The 20,068-nt window shown below is 46.6% G+C and overlaps 1 protein-coding gene and 1 pseudogene across 7 annotated transcripts in view; both read right to left on the bottom strand.

Annotated features, from left to right (window-relative positions):
• Positions 1–1,811: 1,811 nt before the first annotated feature.
• LOC110501593 (GPI alpha-1,6-mannosyltransferase 2-like) lies at positions 1,812–5,654 on the bottom strand (annotated as a pseudogene). Its single transcript, XR_016490455.1, has 4 exons — positions 5,580–5,654; positions 4,509–4,559; positions 3,222–4,368; positions 1,812–1,968 (listed from the first exon to the last, which is right to left on the bottom strand). The product of XR_016490455.1 is annotated as a GPI alpha-1,6-mannosyltransferase 2-like (transcript).
• LOC110490199 (AT-rich interactive domain-containing protein 1A) overlaps positions 5,342–20,068 on the bottom strand; it is a 37,221-nt gene continuing 22,494 nt past the window's right edge. For 3 of the 6 annotated variants that reach the window (XM_090200214.1, XM_021563451.3, XM_021563468.3), the window contains exons 6-20: positions 18,697–18,786; positions 18,200–18,373; positions 17,296–17,614; positions 14,849–14,994; positions 14,228–14,334; positions 13,899–14,114; positions 12,648–12,852; positions 11,689–11,818; positions 11,327–11,514; positions 11,076–11,235; positions 10,720–10,845; positions 10,395–10,491; positions 9,329–10,193; positions 8,995–9,125; positions 5,342–8,531 (exon numbers count right to left, since the gene is read on the bottom strand). In XM_090200214.1, the coding sequence (XP_090056340.1) occupies positions 6,609–8,531; positions 8,995–9,125; positions 9,329–10,193; positions 10,395–10,491; positions 10,720–10,845; positions 11,076–11,235; positions 11,327–11,514; positions 11,689–11,818; positions 12,648–12,852; positions 13,899–14,114; positions 14,228–14,334; positions 14,849–14,994; positions 17,296–17,614; positions 18,200–18,373; positions 18,697–18,786 (4,877 nt within the window). In that variant the 3' untranslated portion in view covers positions 5,342–6,608. The remainder of the gene's footprint in view (positions 8,532–8,994; positions 9,126–9,328; positions 10,194–10,394; positions 10,492–10,719; positions 10,846–11,075; positions 11,236–11,326; positions 11,515–11,688; positions 11,819–12,647; positions 12,853–13,898; positions 14,115–14,227; positions 14,335–14,848; positions 14,995–17,295; positions 17,615–18,199; positions 18,374–18,696; positions 18,787–20,068) is intronic. The other 3 variants (XM_090200216.1, XM_021563459.3, XM_021563477.3) reach the window with 1 other exon arrangement.

Genomic DNA, 20,068 nt, shown 5'->3' with positions numbered 1-20,068 from the left:
TTATGTTTTGGATCGTCTTGTTGGAAGACAAATCTCCGTCCCAGTCTCAGGTCTTTTGCAGACTCCATCAGGTTTTCTTCCAGAATGGTCCTGTATTTGGCTCCATCCATCTTCCCATCAATTTTAACCATCTTCCCTGTCCCTGCTGAAGAAAAGCAGGCCCAAACCATGATGCTGCCACCACCATGTTTGACAGTGGGGATGGTGTGTTCAGCTGTGTTGCTTTTACGCCAAACATAACGTTTTGCATTGTTGCCAAAAAGTTCAATTTTGGTTTCATCTGACCAGAGCACCTTCTTCCACATGTTTGGTGTGTCTCCCAGGTGGCTTGTGGCAAACTTTAAACAACACTTTTTATGGATATCTTTAAGAAATGGCTTTCTTCTTGCCACTCTTCCATAAAGGCCAGATTTGTGCAATATACGACTGATTGTTGTCCTATGGACAGAGTCTCCCACCTCAGCTGTAGATCTCTGCAGTTCATCCAGAGTGATCATGGGCCTCTTGGCTGCATCTCTGATCAGTCTTCTCCTTGTATGAGCTGAAAGTTTAGAGGGACGGCCAGGTCTTGGTAGATTTGCAGTGGTCTGATACTCCTTCCATTTCAATATTATCGCTTGCACAGTGCTCCTTGGGATGTTTAAAGCTTGGGAAATCATTTTGTATCCAAATCCGGCTTTAAACTTCTTCACAACAGTATCCCGGACCTGCCTGGTGTGTTCCTTGTTCTTCATGATGCTCTCTGCGCTTTTAACGGACCTCTGAGACTATCACAGTGCAGGTGCATTTATACGGAGACTTGATTACACACAGGTGGATTGTATTTATCATCATTAGTCATTTAGGTCAACATTGGATCATTCAGAGATCCTCACTGAACTTCTGGAGAGAGTTTGCTGCACTGAAAGTAAAGGGGCTGAATAATTTTGCACGCCCAATTTTTCAGTTTTTGATTTGTTAAAAAAGTTTGAAATATCCAATAAATGTCGTTCCACTTCATGATTGTGTCCCACTTGTTGATTCTTCACAAAAAAATACAGTTTTATATCTTTATGTTTGAAGCCTGAAATGTGGCAAAAGATCGCAAAGTTCAAGGGGGCCGAATACTTTCGCAAGGCACTGTATATGTCCTCTCATCTCCAACCTGGGAGTCAAGTTTGAGCCTTTCCTGTCTTTCGATGACCACATGAAAAAATATGTAAAGTATAATTTTTCCTTCGAAAAAACATTGCCCGGGTCATCACTCTCCCAGCCAGATGTATAGAAACTCATCCACGCCTTTATCATCTCTCAGAACGACTAAGGCTTGTATTTAAAGCCTTGAACGGATTGAGCCCCACCTACATCACCTCATCGAGCCACCTTGCACTCTCCGCTCCAGCCAATCCCTACTGCTTCAAGTCCCCAAGACACATCTCCGAACTATGGAGAGCAGAGCCTTCTGCTCCCTTAACCCTCACCTTCGGAATACTCTCCCTGTCCATCTGAACTTTTAAAACAGGCCTTAAAGCCAAATTCTACAGACTCTTTCTCATAGTCCTAGTCCCAATCTGCAATGTATTTAGTGCCATCCCACTATTGCAATTTTACTTGGCTCAATTCTAAATGTGTTTTATTGGGGAATGGCCGTGGATGTCCGGCCTTTTCTGTACCTCCTTGGGGACCAATGGGATGCTGGAGCCTCAGGCACCCTCGAGGCCTGATGTGAGAGGGAGCCCAGGGTTAGAGGCCTGTGGTAGAAACCCCCTGAGCTGGACCCTCAGGAGACAGGGTAGATGATGGAGCAGGAATCTCTGGAAGCAGGTGGGCGAAATGGTTGGTCAGCAGCTCAGACATATTCCTCAATAAGCTGAGTTTCCACATTGGAAATTTGGCCAGTCAATTTTATCCCGGGACTGTGCAAAATAGGTGCAGCTCCTACATGGGATGAAATGTTCACCGTAGCCTCGGAAGGTGGTAGCCGCCAATCTGGAAAAAAACAGCACGATCATTGCACAGGTGCACCTTGTGCTGGGGATGGGCAGTTTTGACAACGTTTTATTGATGGCAATTTGAATGCAGAGGCCCATTATTGTGCCATTCATCTGCCATCACCTCATGTTTCAGAAAGATAATGCACGGCCTGCGTACTCACCAGACAGCTACCACTTCCAATTCAAATGAGCTCGAAAAAAAGTGAATGACATTTTTATTTTGTGTGATAATAGAGACACGTTCTAATTGAGCGATGTGTCAAAGCGGACAACCCACCCGCCCGGCTTCAGTTGGGTCATTATAATTCAAAACAATACATTCTAAAATAAACCTTGCACACTCTCCTTTGAGTTTAGACCGTTTGTTTTTAGACTATCCATAGTTATGTGCACTGCTCCCCTTTTCAAGTTTCAATGTCATTTGCTAGTAATGTTCTAGAGTAATGATGCAAGTTTTATCAGAAGGTCAACTACAGTAGCTAGACATGCGTGGTCTGTATTAAATTCAGTAAGCTCGCTAGCTAGCTTCATTTACTTTTGATTTTCACTTTCTAGGCGTTTCAACTAGAAAGGCTTGCTGTCTCTGGTACTGAAATCAATGGCTGAAATGCTGCAAGCAGAATCTATCAACAAAAAACGCAAATTATTTGTGATGCTTTATTACACAATATCTCTTTAGTAAACAAAAAATGTCATTAACATCTGCACTCAAAAGCACAAACTGCACCCTGTACTTTTTCCAGATACAATTTGATAGAATGGAACTTTCAAGTGAATGGAATAATTAGTGCATCAATGCTGGATTGCAAATCCGGGGGGGGGGGGGGTAATATTAAAATAGGCAATTTTCTGAAAGTGAGATGGAGTGCAAATAAAACGCTTGAACCTTATTGCCTAACACTAACAGAGGTGAGTAGCCAATTGCTATCTAAAATGGCACTGTCTATTTATGAAGCGGGCAGAAAATATGGACACGCTTCAGAGCTATTATTATTGCCCTCAAATAGTATTTTGTGCACACATCAGGTCTTCAATAGAAAGTGTCAGGTCAAGTCCACTGTAAGAAGTTACAGGCCCATAAGCCAATAGGAGATGAAGTACCCTAGAATCCAACGCGTGGGGATAGAGCATGTCTTCCAGCAGGACAGTAAATGAACAATGGGGTATTGGGATAAGTACAAGAAGACATTCTTGTGTAACCTGTTAAAATCCCCTTACATAAATATTTTCCACTGATTCGTTCCTTACCTGCACATGCATGCAGAATGTTCCAAATCCCAGGATCATTGTAGCATGCACCACATATAAAAACACCCTGGGGCTGTAAAATCCAGGTGTGGGTTTGTCTGGCCGTTTGTTTGCCCCTCTGTCCCACAGCCCCAGTCTCAGACACCTGGCTGGGTTATCCCTATAGTACATGTAGGCTGCCACCATGTCCAGAGTTGCCATGGGCAGCGCCAGCAGGAAGTTGGGTATCTCCTTAAGCTGGAAGTAGAGCAGGAAGCCCACATCCCAATACACATCCTGGATATGAGAGTAGAGCAGGGGGAGGGGTCGCAGGCACCAGAGGGGTGGGGGTGCGTTTTCGCCAGGGACACTGTAGCCTTTATCCTCAGCAAGCTGGATGAGGGCAGGGGAAATCTGCTCCAAGGAGAGGGAGGGTGTACAGAACGCCCTGTACCCATACTACTGGAAGACCAAGAAGGGGAGGGCAATAACTGCTGTGCCCAATGCAGCCGTGAACAGGAGACGAGCGATGATCCAGGTGTAGTGTAGGCATTTGTTGTATCCTTATTGTCCTTACGCAGTCCCCAGTACTTGTAGAGCACCTGTTGCAGGGGCAGATACAGCAAGAATCCTACATTCACAAGTCCATTGGCTCGTGCAGCAGTGGCTATACTCAGAGCCAGGCAGGCTCGGAGGGTGTATCCTCTCTAGGAGAAAGAGGCCCCCCAAAGGTCAGTGCAGCAAACAGGCTCTCTTAGTAACCATCCATCATGAAGACATTGGCAGGGGTGAGACAGTAGAGCAAACTGGAGACTAGAGCAAGACGGCAGTCCTGCAGTACCACACGGCCGAGTCCATAGAGTGCTATCACACTCAGCAGGAAGAGGGCGCTGTTACCCAAGGCAACAGCCAGTAGCAGGCGTCCACGCAGTGTAAGACAGCCACTGAGGGGCAGCCCCCACAGTATTACAGGGAACAGGGGGAAGGAGGCATAGTTGTGCTCACACAGGTAGCCCCTCTCAGCAATGAAGAGGAAATGCTCTGCATCCCAGTGGGAAAGGCCCCCTAGAAACCATTGCACTGCAGGGTCCAGAAGCAGAGGCTCCTCCTCTGCGCGTGGAGTGAATGCATCAGCTTCGTGATCTGGGATTGCAGCATTTAGGAGAGCCTGAAAGGGAGGCATAGCAAACATGAGATAAGCACATACCAATGATACTTTTCTAATTGACTAACATCCAAGTCTTTCAGTCTGTGGATGCCATGCTGTAGATAACCAGCAACTATTGTAAATAAATAATTATTACTGACCTGTATTAGTAGTGACAAGCCTCTTGTGGTTGCGGGGAATTGCAGAACCGTCTTTCACGTCCATCTGTCATTACTATGAACAGCCTTACCCATAACTATCTAGCGCGAGCTAGCTTGGTGTGGATGGAATGAAGGCAACACAATTTAAACTCTACAAATACTCAAAATAAACGGTGGCAAATGACAAAACGTTGACATTCATTTACACAGGGCTATTTTTCGCTTATTTATTTTTTTAACGTTACACATATTTACCTTTTTGATTAGAGAAGCCAGGTCAGAACCATAGACCATAAGGTCAGAAACCTTCCCAATCTATTGTCGGAACCAGTTGGTCCGCAAAATGTTACTTCCGGGGGAATTCTCGATTTCAAAATAAAAGTTGGAGTGAAAAAGCGATCGTCTCAAGCTGTTAAACAGAGGGGAATAATATTAGCTTTGAATGATGTTCAGTTATCATTACTGCATAATGAAATTCTACAATAACTTATGACCTTTCATAAATCAACTAATTATGATACCATATAAAGTATAGATTTATAATTGATCAACAATGGACTAGTTTGTCTTGATTCAAATCCTAGAAACTAGTCATAACCAAGGAAGCTGAGAAAGGGGGATTGCACACAAGTGTGCAGGATTTTATCCCAGCCCAGTACTAACATAATAACCTGATTCAGCTTATCAATTAGTTGAACCAAGTGTTATAGTACTGGGCTGGAATAAAAAAAATACATGTACACCCAGTACGTTCATAGAGCCAGGGATTGTAGAAAAATGGTACATCTGAGAAAGACACTGCAAGTGCAGTGGAACAAAACCAAACATCTTACGAAGATTTAATGTACATTTATTCTTACCACGTGGAACATATAGTATAAAGATTTCATACTGAATAAATGATATTCATTGAACCAAAAAAAAGGGGATAGGAGGAATTTACATGTTTTTAGCTACAGTCTGAAATACAAATATCCATATCACTGGAGAAAAGAATTGTCAAATGTGTGTTTCTTCATCTAGAGTTTTTTTTTGTACCAGGAGAACAGATTTGATCCGAGTCTGCCGTACTAAGGAGCCGTGGAGTGAGAGGCCGGAGGGGAGAGGGTCTATCAGCAGGGACTGGATGACAGGAACCAAACTCATGGGTCACCTTCCTTTCCTCATCAACAAAAAGTGTGTGAATAGTGACACAGACAGAGACAGAGAAAGGAAGTGTAATGTACAACATCATATATATACACCACAGCAAAGCTGCATCTTTAGTTGAAAACCAGTCCTAAGAGGTGATTTATTTTACACGGGTCAATTCATACAATCAAGGGCTAAAGAGAGGAGGTAAGGGTGTTGTAGTAGGTTCTCGGTACTTTGGGGAAAGCCTTTTAGCTTTTAACGTCAAAACTAAAATTACCTTTTAAAACTCTAGTAGAGCTGCACTGTCAACGTTTTTCTGTATGAAACTTGTTTACAGAATGCCTGACAATAAAGAGCAGTACGGTACAGAAAATGCCCTACAATCTACTGCACAGGCCTCCCAGTGAAGGTGTCTCAACAGCCAACTGAGTTGTAGGCTGACTGGTAAGCATCCAATTACAGACACTATACCATCAGATCAAGCTGTTCCTCAGTCTGCTTTACCTCCAAACATGAACCAGAGTCTGACTCACTCACTGTGCTCTCGAGAGAGCAAGGGCACACATTATGCCCAAACTTACTGTAAACAAGACAGCAACTTTGGTTACAGTTTGTTTTTCAGCTATTTATTCATCTTTATTAAAAATACACCCCCCCCAAACGTGTGTAACACTCCTAAACCCGGGTTCCCGCACTATGTCATCTAGTTGGCATTAATGTTACAAGTTGTGTCAGTTTGTGGAGTCTCTGGTTTGTAAATCCACCACTGCAGCTTTGTGACGTCCCTTCTCCTTGAGTGAGAACAGCGAGAGAAGGCTCAGAGAATGGAATCTGAAGGGTTTGCATAAATTAAAAACAGTCACTTGAACTTTCCCTGTCCCCTACACACATACAAGCCAGGTTGTAACCAGGGGGTGAGGGGGGGACGAAACCAAGAGGAGGTGGAGCCGAAGCTCCCTACAGCTGTCATGACTGGCCAATCAGAAAGAGTACATCGCAGATGACGTGAGACACCACCGAGTTCATGAGAGGTGACACTGAGAGGTCAAGGAGGCGTGACTCGTAGAGTGTGAACTCTGAGTGGTTCTCCTCCACCTTGGCCAAGGCGTGCAGGGCCCGGGCTGCCCGCCGCATCATGTCATTACTGGTGGGCTCAAAGTGCATCCCCTGCAGGTGCAGCAGAGAGCTCTGGCTCTGCTGTAGCTGGGTGGCCGCCAGGCTGTCCTCCAAGAAGCCCAGGAGGTTACCCACGCTTCCCTTCTGCACGGCAATGGCGCGCGCTGCCATGCTGTCTCCCTGGGCCAGGTTGGCCAACAGCACCACCGACATCTCCCTGCAGACGGCCACCTTTCTCTCCCCAACCAGCCGCACCAAGGTCCCATACAGCTTCTCTAACCGACCCAACGGTGGCGTGGCTAGGACCAGGTCCACATTGTTGTCTTGGATGCTCAGCTTGCTGAGAGTCTCCAGGACCAGTCTCTGGGGTGACATTGCGCTGTGGGGCCCCAACGTGGGGAAGGGGTCCTGGGCCTCAGCCGAAGGGCACACGGCCCAGTGGAGGAGGCCGTCCAGCAGCGGAAGGCAGATGCTCTCAGGGTAGATGGAGAGGTCCAGCTGGCCAGAGATGTTGGCAAGAGTGACCAGGCAGTTCTCCCTCAACAGCGACAGGCAGTCCCACCACCATTCGTCCCTCTGTCCAAGGCAGTCATCAGACTCCTCCTCCTTCTCGTAGGTGAGCGGGGCCTGCTTCCTCTCAGGGTGGCGGTGGTGCAGCAGCACTAGGCGACCCAGCAGCAGCATGAGGCCAGGGTGTTTGGACATCTCCTGGTCATTGCCAGGCACGAAGGAGAGGCTGCGCACGATGTTGGAGACGCAGACGCAGCGGCGGGCTAGAGCATCCTGCCAGTTGGCCAGTGTAAGCAGTGGGCCCTCGTCCTTGCTGTGAGGCTCGTCCTCCACCACACGCTGGGGGACTTGTTGATGAGGAGGGCCGCTCGGTTTGTCGTTCTCCTGCTGGCTCTGGGGCTCTTCCGTCTGTGACGTTTCCTCGGTCTCAGCGTCCGAGTGCTCGGACTTCCCCTCCTTACCGTCGGCTGAGGTGTTGGTTGTTGTTGAGGCCTTCTCTGTGGATGATGGCTGGGAGGGCCTCTGATCTCCCCCACCTTTCTGCTTATCTTTCTCTGTGGGGGTAGCATTGTCCTTGTCTCCCACCATCTCGGTTTCTAGCCTTTTCCTCTTGGCTGTTGGGACGACCAGCACTCGTTCTCGTGGGACCAGAAATTCCTCCCTCCTCTCAAAGTGGGTCTGGATGTGTTCTGTGCTGTCTCCCCCGCCGGCGCTCCAGTGGAGCAGCCCACTGTCAAACACCTGCACTTTTCCTCTCTGGCTTGCCCTGCCTGCCGGAAACGGGTCCTTCTTCCGTACCATCTTCAGGGGGAGCTTGTCGAACTTGCTAGCCTGTTTGGGTCTCTCCTGGGGGGTAGCCGGGCCCAGGGCAGGAGTGTCCGATGAAGAGCTGGGCTGCTCAACGTTAGAGAAGCTCTTCTCCTCATCTTCAGCGTCCTTCTCTTTCAGAGTGTCCCGTTCTGAGCACGACTCCTGCTCATCCTCTTGCTTCACCGGAGCCTGTCCCTCGATTGTCGTCCCGGCCGGCTGTTTTGAAGGTTGCACCACCACCTCTTCTTCCTCATCGTCGTCATCCTCCTCTCCCTCTATGTCCTCCACCCCTGATTCCCCATCATCCGTGCAGCTCCAGTCTCTGTCCAGGGCGTCAGGGTCCAGTAGAGTCCTCTGGCCGGGGTCGCCCACCTCGTACTCGCGCAGGATGCCGAAGATCTCGATGAGGCAGCGCCGGAAGTACTCCACCACCAGCTCCAGCAGGCCAGGCAGCTGAGGAGGAGGAAATGTAGGAGAAGATCAAAAGTTTGCATTGTATGACAGAAAATATGGAAAAGGTTTTGGGAATAGGTGAAATTTTATAATTTGTGAAAGGATAAATGTAAAAACAAAAGAAGCCCTAAATAAGAAAATATTACACTTCTGATTGTATAGGTTTACCATGCAGGTGGTTTTTTTTTTAAAATATTTTTTTATAAAACCTCTATCCCACATTGTGGCCAGTGTAATAATAATTTGGTGGGTGCTTATTTGTCCTATTTCACACATGTACAAGTGTGTAAATTGTTAAGCGTTTTGCATATCCGACTCTCCCAAAGACACCGTCAGAGAGTAGGGTCACAGCTAGGGTCTGGCAAAATTAGGTTTAAGCACCTTGCTCGGGGATTCGAACTAGCGACCTTTTGGTTACTGGCCCAAATCTCTAACTGCTAGGCTACCTGTCTTGTTAGCTCACCAAATTGAGGTTGAAGGTGGAGATGCTGTTGTCGTCATACAGGAGGATGTTGATGGTGTCGAGGGCCCACGTGCTCTCAGCCAACAGTCCAGACTTGAGGGACATCATCACCCTCCAAGCCTCTGGGGTCCCTATGGAGATAAACAAATACAGTATTTTAACTCATGCTGATACCCTTCACAGTACTGATGGACCACACAATACAAACACTTTCATATAGGGCTGAAGCAACAATTGTAGTGTCCAAATGGGATCATTAAATAGTTAATATTGTATACTGCATGTATAATAATATTGTGATTATGGGTGGAGTTCTGGGTTGTGATAGCCATACCGATATCTTTCGTGGTGAGGCGTCGGCGTGGTTTTAGGATAGGGTGGGTGGCCTCCACTGAGCCTGGGGGAAAGGGCATATCTCTACGGATCAGAGGGGACTGCACAGACTGGGGCACTATGTGAGAGGCAGGGACCGGGGGCCCTGCCTTTTGCATCTTGACGCCACTGTGCATGTAGGGAGATTTACTGGGCGAAGTCCGGCTCTCCATGGGGCCCCCACGGGGCATGGGGGAGGGACTGGACACCTGTGGAATGTGGTTCTGCATGGCCTGAGCTGATTGGTAGTTGGACTGCAGGGTGCGGGTCATGGGCGGGGCCGTCCCTCCAGGAACGTAGGGGGGCTGCCGAGGACCCATCTGACCTGGCCCCCATTGGCCCTCGTGGTTCATGCGTTGCTCCGATGACATAATTTCCTCCGAACCGCGGTTCATGCCGGGGTGTCCGGGTCCCTGGGCCGAGCCCCCTGGGGGGCCACCCTGCCGGTTGGGGTAATTGCCAGGATAGTTCATCTCCCCGCGGCCCTGCCATGCGCCACCCTGGGGGCCGTCAGGGCTTGGCTGCATCATCTGAGGGGGCATGGAGGGCTGGGCGTTGGGCCCAGTGGTGGCCTGCATGCGCTCTCTGTTGAAGGGGAAGGGGAACTGGCCCTGGGGACCAGGCAGGCGGCGGTCAGTGCCGGGGAAGGAGCCGCTGCTGTACTGTAGTTGGTACATCTCTGGCTGGCCAGCAGGGGGTGCAGAGGCCGCCCCTGGCTGCTGCTGGGGTTGTTGCTGCTGCAGCCCTGCACTGAAGGGCCCGCTGTACATCTCCCCCTCGTGTCGCTTCGCTGGTGGGTAGCCCCCTTCCACAGGACGCTTGTAGTTCTGTACAGAGCAAAGACGTTTAGGTAGGCGGTGCCATTACATTGCATCAAATGAATGTTGATGACTATTACTTTCCCCCTATGGCTATTACTCATCTATACAGTAAGTACTACTTTTTGGGGTAATAACACATGGCTAGTGGTTACCACTTTACAGTGACGTCACACTTCCAGTGCATACACAGTGAGTTGGAGCCATCACCTGTTGTTGCTGTGGGTACATTCCTGGCTGTTGATTGGGATAGGAACCACCAGGGGGAGTACCATGGCCAGGATATTGATTACCATAGGAATCATTCCTGTAAACAACCACAACACATCAGCAAGACATTCCACATAAGCCGAGTGTCTAATATTGCTACAGTATACTGCTAGTGTACCAATAAACCCTCATTGTGAAATAAACCCTCACTGTAAAAACAACCTTTACAATATTGCAGGACTATAAATGCTGGGACAGTCGGTGCATGGTGTCTGTCTGCACCAGACCGCACCTGAGATAGAGGGGTACTGGGTGGTGAACTGACCGTGGCTGCTGCTGTGATGGGTAGCGGTTTGGCGAGTACATCCCTGAGTCGGCGTTAGCGGGCATCAGGTTTGGCTGCGGTGCACCAGATCCCATGCTGCCCTCTGGGCCCATCCCCTGCTCTGGCCTGGTAAACACCACCACATAGGACAATGTTGGTTGACCACACTTAGTACAATTATTTCCATGAAAAAAAGGAAATGAGCAGACTGCTACACAGTCATGATGGTGTCTATAGCAATAGAATTATACTCAATATGGCCGCCAGTCCACCCATCGTAGACACATTGACTTGCATGTGGATGTCCTTTCTAGTAATTATATTTCTATGGCCTATAAGCGTGTGTAGGGTCTTACCTCCTCTCGTAGCCTTGTCCGTAAGGGCCTGGTCCATACTGCTGTCTCTGAGCCATCGACATGTTCCCCATAGCACCTGGTGGAGGCCCACGGTTAAACTGTTGCTGCTCAGCCATCCCACTGTTAGGACCCTGACTGGCAGGCAAGAACTGCTCCCCAACTGGAAAGAAATACAAACTACGTCAGCAAGGGACCCAGCTTCCCAGCACCATCAGTTTCTAGGGATCTTTCTTGTAGCCTCTTCTACCCACCTTTCCGCATGGCACCAAAGGGGTCTTTGTTAGGCCCTGGACCCTCATAGGGCCCTGGACCCATGCGACCTGGCATCTCTGGGGTGCTCATGCCAGACTGGTAGCCAGAGTTAGAGGTCATGGAGTTCCTTCTGGGGAAAGTAGGGTCACTACCGTCAGCAAATGGGTCCTGCAGGGCCACATTGCTCCTAAAAGATAGAGGGACGTTTAGTGAGTAAATAGGGATTTATCAAAGCGTATATCAGAGTTGGGGTGAATTCCATTGAAATTCAATAAGTAAATTAAACATCCAATTGAAGAATTGAATCTCCTGAATGCAATTGATAACTCAAAGAGGATGAGATTGAAGCGCTGCGACCCACCTGGCCCCGGGTGGCATCTGGATGGGGTGTGGGGTGGAGGCAGGTGTGGGGGGCTTGAGGTCGCTGCCCTCGGCCATAGAGCTGCTGGTGGACTGGGGGGTCTGAGGGCCCTGGAGAGAACCTGATCCAGCTACCGGAAAAAAAGAGGGACATTTCAGTTAGAGTTGACTTTCATCGGGTGGTTCGAGCCCTTGGATGCTGATTGTCTGAAAGCCGTGGTATGTCAAACTATATACCACAGGTATGACAATAATTACTATTTACAGGTCTAATTACATTGGTAACCAGTTTATAATATCAATAAGGCACCTAGGGGGTTTGTGCTATATGGCCAAAATACTAAGGCTACGCGTTGCGTCGTGCCTAAGAACAGCCCTTTAACCGTGGTATATTGGCCATATACCACACCTTATTGCTTAATTATACAGGTCATTCAATCGACATTTCTACCAATACTAGACTGTGGCGACATTATCTATATGAATGCAGCTGCCACTTCATTAAAGCCGTTAGATACATTTAACATAGTGCACTTAGTTTTTATTATGGCATCAGGTTCAGTACACGTCACTGCATTCTTTACCAGATAGTAAGCTGGTCCTCTGAATTCAAGTAGGTCGATTCATTGCTTTATTTTGATTTATAAAGTTCTCTTACAAAAATACCGTCTCAAGGATGGCTAACTCTGGAAATCTCTTCAGTCTCCTCAGAGTTAGGTAAATCTACAGAGTTCCCTACAACTGGATGTTCTGGTGCCTCTCAGGCAGTTCAAAATGTTGACTGGGGACCTCTTTGCTGATGAATGTGATTATTTACAAAAATATGTTTTTATATTGTATTTTGTAAATTATACGTATGCAGGGCTCCCTTGTGAAAGAGATCTTGGTCCCAATGGGTTTCTAACGTTTGATGCCTAATAATTACGACCCAGCATAGTGTGGATAACCATCTGCACTGACCTGGAGAGGGTGGCTGGACCTTGGCCTGGTTGGCCTTCTTGTTGTCAGTGATGATCTCAGGAGGGGGGTCCTCCCCGCGTTCAATCTTGCACTCGAAGGCGTACAGACACTGGATGTACTGCTTCTTCAGGGAGCTGGCGGCGCTGCTTGACGTGCCAACGTTCAGGTTGGTGGACAGCTCACGCCACTTCTTGTTCTTGTTCACCTGGACATAGAGCATGAAGACCGGGACATTAAAACAGAGACCAGAGAGAAGGGGATGAGCAAATAATAACCAAGAGATTGTGCATGGTGTGTTTATACGTGTTTTAAGGTGTGTTTGTGCATGTGTTATACTTATTTATTGAACCTACTCTACCGTTCAGAAGTTTGGGGTCAGTTAGAAATGTCCTTGTTTTTGAAAGAAAAGCTAATTTTTTTGTCCATTAAAATAACATCAAATTGATCAGAAATACATTGTAGACATGGTTAATTTTGTACTAATGTACTTTTCCTCTTGCTCAGTTATGCACCAGGGCCTCCCACTCCTCTTTCTATTCTGGTTAGAGCCAGTTTGCGCTGTTCTGTGAAGGGAGTAGTACACAGCATTGTACAAGAACTTCAGTTTCTTGGCAATTTCTCACATGGACTAGCCTTCATTTCTCAGAACAAGAATAGACTGACAAGTTTCAGAAGAAAGTTATTTGTTTCTAGCCATTTTGAGCCTCTAATCGAACCCGCAAAATCTGATGCTCCAGATACTCAACTAGTCTAAAGGACGACAGTTTTATTGCTTCTTTAATCAATACAACAGTTTTCAGCTGTGCCAACATAATTGCAAAAGGGTTTTCTAATGACCAATTAGCCTTTTAAAATTATAAACTTGGATTAGCTAACAACGTGCCATTGGAACACAGGATTGACAGTTGCTGATAATGGGCCTCTGTACACCTATGTAGATATTTGATAAAAAAAATAAAATGATCTGCCGTTTCCAGCTACAATAGTCATTAACAATGTCTACACTGTAGACATTGTTAATGATCAATTTATTAATGATCAAGTTGATGTTATTTTAATACCCCAAAAATTAGCTTTTCTTTCAAAAACAAAGACATTTCTAACGGTTGTGTATATTTATCCAGGAATTCCCATTGAGGTCAGAAGACCTCTTTTATAAAAGGGAAACCTGGCCAAGAGGGCACCTCAATAGGGAAATAAATAGATCAAACACACTACAGTGCATGCATGCATAGTACAGCACAAACCTACACTGACCTGTGCGAAGCCTCCAATCTCCTTGACCGAGACGTAGAGTCTGAAGAGGTCTAGGGGTTTGCGGCCCACAGCAGGCAGGTTGGTCATGCCCATGGCTTTTTCCTCGATAAAGCCCAGGTAGCGGTCCACCCACATCTTCCTCTCGAGCTCGGGGCCCAACTCGTACAGACGGGTGATCTTCTCGTTGGTTGTCGTGGAAGAGCTCGACTTCTGGAAGGCGGCAAGAGAGAGTTTAAAAACAATATGGTTTATAACGTAGTTTCTTTTAACGTACACACAAGCCCTTAAACAAAATTGGACAGACAAAGCCATTATCTTATCACCTTGGATTTAGTCGGTTCCGCTTTCGGTGTTCCGTCCACTTTGTTGTTCATCTTCTGGCCCTGGTTCATTTTTCCATCCATACCAAACTCTGGACTTGGGGCCAAACCTAGGTACAAGGGTACATTGTGGGGTTGAGCACTGTTCAACAGCTTTTGAACAACAATTCTCGGGATCAGGACATATAACAAACAACTGCTGAACGACCAGAGGCAGCTGACATTTTAATGTATTCTAATTTCAGACATTACAGACTAACAAAGATTCCCCTATAGAACTTATTCATACCGCGGCCATTGTTCATTGACCAACGTTATCTTCAAACAGGATAGGAAGTGCTCTGGTGAAACCAATGCAAAAACTTTCCTCAAGTGTGACTTAGATTAACAACGACTGCACTAAAACAATATTTGTTTTGGAAAACTCATCCGTCTATGCTAGAACTTTCAGATTAGGAAAAAGGTCTAGTGTGAAAACACTGCAGACAAATTGCATCAGGCCTTACTTACTGGCCACCCCAAAGCAAACCTATGCCACTGACCACTGTCCCAACCAAAGTCATCCTGACATATCAGAAATACTTGGGGCACCATGGAGCAACAGTATTGGACAACAGTACTCACCACTGGAGTTATTGGCCATGTTGGGCCCCATAGGGAAAGGCGAGCCGCCCTGCGCGTTCATCATGCCAGGCATGTTGTTCATGGGAGGGCCATAGGGGGCGCCAGGGCCCATCATGCCAGGGGGCAAGTTGGGGTAGCCAGGCATCCTGAACGATGAGGGACAACCACACTTTTAGCATGTAGCATGATTTCAGAGTGAAAAACATTCCTCTCCTGCTGAAAAACAATCAGTTATGCAACAATATCACTAAATAAGAAAGACTTATGAGTGTCATTGCAAGGGGGAATTCCTTGTTCTTGATCTCTTGTGACTTTGTACACCTGTGAAGACCGTAAAGCCTAAAGAGAGAGAAAATATGCTGCATCTGAACTTTCCAATGTTTTTAATGTGTTTGGATGTAATGTGAGTCAGGTATTCCTCGTAGTGACGGGCTGGAGAACATCTCGTCTGCCTCTGCCTGTCTACCTCTCAGTGAGTCTGTCTTCATCTCATCTGCTCTCTCCTCTGTTCTTTATTTCCTGCTGCTCTAATCACTCCTCCTCTCACTGCCTTCACAGGACCTTCAAAGTATAGGAAAATCTACTAGTTAGGGCCAGATATCACATACTCAACACATTAACAATTATTTAAAAAATAACATATTGGGTGGAGGCACACACCTGTCTATATAAGGTCCTACAGTTGACAGTGCATGTCAAAGCAAAAACCAAGCCATGAGATCGAAGGAATTGTCCGTAGAGCCCAGAGACAGGATTGTGTCGAGGCACAGATCTGGTGAAGGGTACCAAAAAAAGTCTGCAGCATTGAAGGTCTCCAAGAACACAGTGGCCTCCATCATTCTTAAATGAAAGAAGTTTGGAACCACAAAGACTATTCCTAAAGCTTGCAGCCCGGCCAAACTGAACAATCGAGGGAGAACGGCCTTGGTCAGGGAGGTGACCGAGAACCCGATGGTCACTCTAATAGAGCTCCAGAGTTCCTCTGAAGATGGGAGAACCTTCCAGAAGGACAACCTTCTCTGCAGAACTCCACCAATCAGGCCTTTCTGGTACAGTGGCCAGACAGAAGACACTCCTCAGTAAAAGGCAAAACAGTCTGCTTGGAGTTTGCCAGAAGGCACCTAAATGATTCTCAGACCATATGAAACAAAGATTGAACTCTTTGCCCTGAATGCCAAGCGTCACGTCTGGAGGAAACCTGGTGGTGGCAGCAGCATGCTATGGGGACGTTTTTCAGTGGCGGGGACTGGGAGGCTAGTCAGGATCGAGGGAAAGATGAACGGAGCAAAGTACAGATAGATCCTTGATGAAAACCTGCTCCAGAGTGCTCAGGACCTCAGACTGGGGACGAAGGTTTTATCTTCCAACAGGACAACGACTAAGCACACAGCCAAGACAATGCGGGAGTGGCTTCGGCACAAGTCTCGGAATGTCCTTGAGTGGTTCAGCCAGAGCCCGGACTTGAACATCTCTGGCAAAACCTAAAAATAGCTATGCAGCGATGCACCCCATCCAACCAACAGAACTTGAGAGGATCTGCAGAGAAGAATGGGAGAAACTTCCCAAATACAGGTGTGCCAAGCTTGTAGCGTCATACCTAAGAAGACTCGAGGCTGTAATCGCTGCCGAAGGTGCTTCAACAAAGTACTGAGTAGAGGGTCTGAATACTTATGTAAATGTGATATTTCAGTTCTTATTTATAATAAATAATCAAACATTTCTAAAAAACTGTTTTTGCTTTGTCATTATTGGGTTGTGTAGCTTGATTAGGAAAAAACAACAATTTAATCAATTTTAGAATAACATGCTGACCACGCCGCCCACGCAAGCATTGCAAAATTAATATACATATTATACATGTTATTCAAATCATTGAATCCAGACTGCTCGCACATGTCTGCATAGCCAGACACTAAAATAGAACTTGGTTCTATTTATGACGCACTGCAAGTCCTTCCTCTCCCATCTCCTCATTGGTTTATAGGAGCATATAACCACATGGGTGGTCCAGTCCAGTTGGTAATGGTAATGCACCTTAAAGTTGGTTGCCAACCACCATATACAGTCTAAAGAAGAAGCCTGAAGGAGGAGAGATTACTAGAAAAAAAAACTTGTTTTACCCTTTTATCTGTGGATTAATTGTCGGAGTAGAGGACCTTGTGCATTTCAGGTAAAATAACAACCCAATGTTTATATCCCAGGACAAATTTTTATCCTTTTCTTTTATCCTGTCCCCAAATGAATATTCTTGGTTCATTTTGATATTTTAACCTGCGTGTCCTGATAGCGTCTAGTGTGGGTGGACAAAATCAACATGCGTGCGAGCAAGCTGTCTGGTCAGCCTGTAAGGCTGTAACGTAACAAAATGTGGAAAAAGTAAAGGGCTCTGAATACTTTCCGAATGCACTGTACATGTGTAATATGGTTTAGTAAAAAGTATAGTGTACCTGCTGTGTATGGAGTTGGTAGCAGCGTGTTGCATGACTACAGCTGCAGCCTCCTGGGCCTTCCGGTTGAGGCCGGGGGGAGGGCACATCCCTGAGCCCACCTGAGGTGGCATGTTACCCATGTTGGGTGGCATGTTGGGCCCCATGTTGGGGCCATAGGGACGCACTCCCACCTGGCCCGGAGGCATTCTACCAGGGGGGATGCCTGCAAATGGCAGCCCCCCTTGCCCAGACATGGGGTTGCCAGGGTTCATGGGGTTGCCCATGCCAGGGTAGTTGGCATTGGGCATGTTGTTGTATCCAGGTTGCCGGGGATAACCTGTAATAGAATGGACAAAAACAATGTGTGTAAAAAATGTACGTTAAAAAATAAAAATAAACACTGCTCTGGTGACATTGGGAAGATAAGTTGTATGGGCAAAACAACAAACTAAATATTTAATCAACTTGGGGTTCTATTGTGAAAGGTGTACATGACTGCTAATGTCTGTTGAAGCTATGCAAGGCACTATTCCGAGCTGACAGTGGATTTGTGCACACTGAGCTATGAGCCCGCCATCATAGTGGCAGCTCTACTGACAGGGGGGCTCTGCTATGTCAGCTGACTGTTCTCCATGGCTAAAAATAGCTGCGCTAGGCTCAGAGAGGGAGGGATGAGCTGATAGGAGGGAATTCCTATGAGGCAAAAATACATATTCCATGGATTTGGCTGGGGGAACAAACAAGAAGCAACTTGACAGGATGGTGAGATAATTAAGTGGGAAGCATTTATACATTGGCAGTCAAAATGATTAAAAGTCTATTTGGTATATCAACTGAGTTGTTATTTTTCAAGTGCACCAAATGTTGATATTTTGCCACCAGCCCCTTTCCTTTGTTGCACAGTGTAACCCACAGAACTCACCTTGTGGGCCATACTGCCCACCCTGAGGTCCGTAGCCCCCCATGGAGTTGTTCTGCTGCTGATAAGGTCCCATCCCAGGGTGCATCTGGCCTCCAGAGGACTGTCGGGGTGACAGGGGAGAGGCAGACTGTGGTGAGCCGTAGGGGGGCATCTGGGGGTTTCTCTGCATGAACCCTGGCAGGGTCAGAGAAGAGAGGGTGAAAGAGATGTTAATCCTCCAACAAAACACTGGAAATCTCTCATAAGACACACCAGAAGGCTTCGGTACAGAAATGTGCCAGTATTTACTTAGAACGTACATGGTAAAAAATGGCAATTACATGTAATATTATTTGAAGTACCAGAAAGTACCTATTGTTACCATACCATTTTCTGGTAACTACCAGGTACCATAAAAGAAAGTGCAGCCAAAGTTGCATTAAAACAGAACACTGTCAGTGATCCCTGCAGAGCGGGGTAGTACTGTGTGAGGGGATTCTCAGTTAGGGTGAACTCACCTCTGTCCTGGGCCATGGGAGACTGGCTCATGGCGGGGTGCAGACTCCCGTCAGACTGAACACTCGATGGTCTAGGGGGCATCTGGGTCCCTAAACAACAGAAGGGTCGTCTCAGTATGTACAGTGCCCCTTGAACTTTGCGACCTTTTGCCACATTTCGGGCTTCAAACATAAAGATATAAAACTGTATTTTTTTGTGAAGAATCAACAACAAGTGGGACACAATCATGAAGTGGAACGACATTTATTGGATATTTCAAACATTTTTTAACAAATCAAAAACGGAAAAATTGGGCGTGCAAAATTATTCAGCCCCTTTAATTTCAGTGCAGCAAACTCTCTCCAGAAATTCAGTGAGGATCTCTGAATGATCCAATGTTGACCTAAATGACTAATGATGATAAATACAATCCACCTGTGTGTAATCAAGTCTCCGTATAAATGCACCTGCACTGTGATAGTCTCAGAGGTCCGTTAAAAGCGCAGAGAGCATCATGAAGAACAAGGAACACACCAGGCAGGTCCGAGATACTGTTGTGAAGAAGTTTAAAGCCGGATTTGGATACAAAAAGATTTCCCAAGCTTTAAACATCCCAAGGAGCACTGTGCAAGCGATAATATTGAAATGGAAGGAGTATCAGACCACTGCAAATCTACCAAGACCTGGCCATCCCTCTAAACTTTCAGCTCATACAAGGAGAAGACTGATCAGAGATGCAGCCAAGAGGCCCATGATCACTCTGGATGAACTGCAGAGATCTACAGCTGAGGTGGGAGACTCTGTCCATAGGACAACAATCAGTCGTATATTGCACAAATCTGGCCTTTATGGAAGAGTGGCAAGAAGAAAGCCATTTCTTAAAGATATCCATAAAAAGTGTTGTTTAAAGTTTGCCACAAGCCACCTGGGAGACACACCAAACATATGGAAGAAGGTGCTCTGGTCAGATGAAACCAAAATGGAACTTTTTGGCAACAATGCAAAACGTTATGTTTGGCGTAAAAGCAACACAGCTGAACACACCATCCCCACTGTCAAACATGGTGGTGGCAGCATCATGGTTTGGGCCTGCTTTTCTTCAGCAGGGACAGGGAAGATGGTTAAAATTGAGGGGAAGATGGATGGAGCCAAATACAGGACCATTCTGGAAGAAAGCCTGATGGAGTCTGCAAAAAAGACCTGAGACTGGGACGGAGATTTGTCTTCCAACAAGACAATGATCCAAAACATAAAGCAAAATCTACAATGGAATGGTTCAAAAATAAACATATCCAGGTGTTAGAATGGCCAAGTCAAAGTCCAGACCTGAATCCAATCGAGAATCTGTGGAAAGAACTGAAAACTGCTGTTCACAAATGCTCTCCATCCAAC

This window comes from Oncorhynchus mykiss, chromosome 2 (genome assembly GCF_057628025.1).
Source record: "Oncorhynchus mykiss isolate SJ-2025 chromosome 2, ASM5762802v1, whole genome shotgun sequence".
Taxonomy (NCBI): domain Eukaryota; kingdom Metazoa; phylum Chordata; class Actinopteri; order Salmoniformes; family Salmonidae; genus Oncorhynchus; species Oncorhynchus mykiss.
Note: the sequence above shows the minus strand (reverse complement) of the source record. Positions and strands in the feature narration are given on the sequence as shown.